We start from the raw sequence: 4709 nt of genomic DNA on the forward strand, positions 1-4709 counted from the left end.
GCACTCTTTTTTTCATTTTTTTCTACTTTTTTTTTTCTTTTTCGTGGTTTCTCTTCACTCCAAGAAGAAGAGAAAAAGAAGAGTAAGGTATCTGAGGCAAAAATAAACATATAGATAGATAAATAGATAAATAGATAAATAAAAGAGATACATAAAGAGATATATAAAGGTGTGGAGACGCCCATTTACAATGATCCAAGCACAATATAAGAAAAGAGCAAAAAAGAAAAGAAAAAGAAAAAGGGGTAACGCAGAGAAACGACAATATCAATAATAATATCAATATCAATATCAATAATATCAATATTAATAATAATGAAAAAAACAAATGCAAATTCCCCCTTGTAAAGGAACGTATATTAAATCACAAAAAAAAGGAGTACCTTTTTCTCATATATTTTGTTGCTTTCACTCTTTTTTTTTTCTTCCTTTTTCTTCTTCTTCTTCTTCTTGTCTCTAAATAACTTAACATCATTGTGTTCACACACACACGCAGACGATAGCATTCCCTAGAAGTATTCTTTTCTTTTTTTTTCCCCCTTCCATCGTCCTTCACTCTTTCCTAACTTCTTTTCTTTCTCATTTTATTCTTTTCATAGTGAAATACAGACATATATATATATATATATACAATATATAATATCATTGCTATGTTACCCAATTTTACGGCTGCATAGATTTACTAGCATATAAAAGGTGAATAGTCCGCCACACTCTTCCACGCGGCCGACTCCTCATGAATGAGTAATCGCCGTGCCCGTCTTTCATGTGATTCCAACAACAATAAATTAATTTGTGCCTTTCGTGCTAATTGATTCGCCTCCCGCTCCGCCCCCCGGCCCCCGGCGAGGGCATCACTTTTATCCGTAAAGGCCCCAGACCGGGTATGGGCACGTTGCCGTGTTCGCACCCGCAATCCCTTTCGACTCTCTATAAATGCCGTTGTGGGTGTTGGGAGTGGAATGGCATAAGAAGAGAAAGTCGTGCTATCATCCGGCACACACACACGAGTGAGATTCAGTGGAGGAACAAAAGGCGGAATAACGGTTGGTGGGAAGTGATGATCTTCACTTCCACACCAGTAGGCATGAAAGGACCACCAGGTATCCTCATCCGCATCCCACTCTTCTATATCCAACTCGAAGGCCTCTATACTAATATTATTATTATTATTATTATTATTATTATTATTATTATTATTATTATTATTATTATTATTATTATTATGATAATGATAGTGGGATGCTGGATGGATGTTGTTAGACTTCACCTCTGTTGTGATCTCCGCTGTTGGCACTTCCGTTGCTTCTCTGCTGGATTCACTACTTGATATCGTCGTTGTGGTCGCTTCTACTAGTGATGTTGTGGATGTGGATGTTGGTAGTGGTACTGGTGCGGCTTCTACAATCTCACCCGGTATATGAGATTTGGTACTAATAATGGGTTTAGTGGCAGCAACTACTTTTGTTGTTGTTTTTGTTTTTGTTGTTGATTGATCTGTTAACACTGTACGACTCGCCGCCTCCTCCACAGGAGCTGTATTTCCAGTGGAACCACTACTACTACTACTACTCACTTTATACACAACATTATTGGATTCCCTAATAGGGGAAGAAGAAGACTTACCAGTAGTAGTACTATTATTAATAGTAGTATTATTATTAATAGTTGTTGACGTTGTTGTTGTCTTTACTATAGTAGAAGAAGTATGATGTTCACGTAAATGTGAGGTTCGACGTGTTTCCAACACACCTCTCACACAATGGAGTACAGAAGAAGCAGAAACAAACTTTCCCAGTACGCCACTATCGGAACCCTGCAAGTGAATAGTAGAGGCTGGAGGACTATAGAGAGGAGAACTAGATGATGGTTGTTCTTTTTCTTCTTCCTTCTCTTTCTCTTTCTCTTTTTCTTTTTCTCGTTGTTGTTGTTCTTCCTTCTCTTTCTCTTTCTCTTTTTCTTTTTCTCGTCTTTCTCGTCGTTGTTGTTGTTTGGGGTCAGTGATATTAAGTGGAATAACGTCATTCATAGATTTCTGCTGCTTAAGTCGCAGTTCACGTTCTTTAAGGACTGTAAGGCATAATTGACTAACTTGACGTGATAACGGTCTTTCCAGAGGATTAAAAGATCCTTGATACCCAACACTAGAATCCGTATTATTACTCGTACTAGTCCTAGTAGTATTAGTATTAGTATTAGTAGTAGTATTAGTAGTAGTATTAATAGTATTACTATGAGTAATATGAGTCGTAGAACCAGCATTTGCAAGATATTTACTTCTATTGGTAGAACTCCAACTAGATGAGGTCACAGCTGTTGTGTTTGCACGTTTAAAAGGCACTGTTGTCTGTTGTTGTTGTTGTTGCTGCAACTCCATTCCCTCCATTAATGTTTGTTTGAGATTTCTTTTCCTATCCTCTTTTTTCTTTTTTTCTTCCACACGATCATTACATATAAACACAGAGTTGGGAGGTATACAAATAGTATTACTATCTCTTTCTACCAGGGTACTTTTGGAACTCATACATTTACTGGAATCACGATTAGGACTACTAACTTGTCTATTCTGAAAACGGGAATCTTCACTCGTTTCATGTGCGGCTAATGGAGGCATTACTCGAAAAAAAGATCCTCCACGACTTGCCAATCGAATAAATGGTTTTTGACCAGAACTTCCAACAGCCGCTCCAACATAACTACGAGAACCAGAGGCCATACTACTATAATCTTCTATTTTTTCTTCTTTATTCATTTTCATTTTGACTGTACTTCTTATCCCTGTTGTTCCTCCTACTGTAGATAGACTTGTGCTAATTCTTCTAAATCTTCCTCCTCCTACTCCTCCTCCATTACTAATCGCTTGATCTTGTTGAGATCCTTCTCGGAATTCCGGCATCGTTAAGAGTGTTTGGGCGTGTGAAAAATTCCTAATGAAATCGCCTCTCTCCTCATCTCCTCCTTTTCCATCTCTTTCACTATTACTCTTCTCTACACTGTGTCTATTCTCATCATTGAACAGAACACGACCAACAACTTTTATTCGCCTAGATGGCTCACTACGTTTTGTACTTGATAAGATATGTGTTTTTTCTGTTCCTCCTGTTGTAATACTATCACGATGAGAAATCATTCTGGACCCCACAGGTGAGTGCGGTTCACTGGGATGTGAATGTAAACTATTATATGTGCCTTGACGCTTCATTCGGGATTTGTTTGTAGGTGGAAGACTCATATTTGTGGGTGAAATGATCACAGATGATTTCCTACTAAGATTATTACTACTACTAGCATTAGTAGTAATAGTAGCATTGGCATTTGTAATAGTTCTAGTACTGGATGGACTAGACATGGCTGTAGATATCCGTCTCGCACGACGTGTACCTTGACTATGAGAAACTGTAAGTTCTTTACTGTTTCCACGACTCTGATGATGTCTACTCTTACCGTAGTTTTCGCCAAAGTTTAGATGTAGTGTAGGAACGCCTGATGGTGTGCGGCGTGTAGTTGTGGGTTTAGCCGCTGTGTTCATAGTGGTATGCTGTTTACTCATAACCGTATTTGTTGCTGTAGTAGTAATATTACTATTATTATTATTACTAGTATTAGTAGTATTAGTAGTAGCAGCAACAGCAGCAGAGGAAGAAGAAGAACAAGAATAGGGATACGTAAAGTGTAGTAGATTTGGTGGTATGCATGCCGGTGTTCTTATATTACCTTTATCTCGCCATATATCAGCAAGCGTGTGGTGTGGTTTTTCACTTTTCATATATATATATATATAGATAGATAGATAGATATGTATACTAATAGTAATAGTAATAATAATAATCTCCTTTATATATATATATATATATATATATATATATATATATTTGTTCTTGTTGTTTTACTCTATCCTTTGTGTCTGTGTGTATGTGCGATGTTCTCGTCGCTGATATTTGATCTTTTTCTCTACGCCTATTCCTTCCAGTCCTCTCTTTGTTTTTTTTCCAGGATCCTAAGGAAGTCAACGAGAGACTAAATCACAAATAATATATAAATAAACAAAAATAAAAAAATGAAATGAAATAAGTGAACAAAACACCTTCACCTCCCCGCTATGGAGAGATGCCCTCTCTCTACTTCTTCTTCTTCCTTTCTTATCTATCTAATATTCTTTGTTCTTTCTCTGTTCAGTCTCTCTTCTTTTCCTGTTCTTTTTCTCCCTTAAACTCCGCCCCTAATGGAAAGAATAGAATAGAAAAGACTAGAAAAGAAAAAAAGAAAAAAGAAAAAAAGATCATATACATTACACATAGGCAATAGATGTAAAACCTTACTCTATCAAGAAAGGAGAAACAAATAAAAGAAAGTAAACTATTCCTATATATATATATATATATATATATATATATATATATATATATATATAAAGAGAAAGAAAAGAGAAAAAAAAAAACAAAGAAATATAAATAAAAAATTACACAAACGAAGGGGCAAGAAAGAAAAAAAAAAAAACAAGGCTTTCAACATCAAATTCACATACTTTGTTTTTATTTTGTTTGTATTCTTTTTTAATCCTCTACGTTTGTTTCTCTTTTTTTTTTTTGTTTGTTTTGTTTTGTTTGCATGATGTGAATTCTTCGCTTCAGTAAAAAAGACTTTTCTTTTTGAAAAAAAGAAAAAAAAAACTTAATTTGTTAGTTTTTTCTTTTTGTTCCTTTTTTTTT

At 35.5% G+C, this 4709-nt stretch overlaps 1 protein-coding gene across 1 annotated transcript; it reads right to left on the reverse strand.

Annotated features, from left to right (window-relative positions):
• Positions 1–682: 682 nt before the first annotated feature.
• On the reverse strand, positions 683–3766 carry TM35_000261460 (uncharacterized protein; the record flags this gene model as incomplete). Its single annotated transcript, XM_029027883.1, has 1 exon — positions 683–3766. One exon carries the CDS (start codon positions 3764–3766, stop codon positions 683–685), a length of 3084 nt encoding a protein of 1027 aa, XP_028880760.1.
• Between the last annotated feature and the right edge of the window lie 943 nt (positions 3767–4709).

This window comes from Trypanosoma theileri (genome assembly GCF_002087225.1).
Source record: "Trypanosoma theileri isolate Edinburgh chromosome Unknown TM35_Tth_26_V1, whole genome shotgun sequence".
In the NCBI taxonomy this organism is placed as follows: Eukaryota; Euglenozoa; class Kinetoplastea; order Trypanosomatida; family Trypanosomatidae; genus Trypanosoma; species Trypanosoma theileri.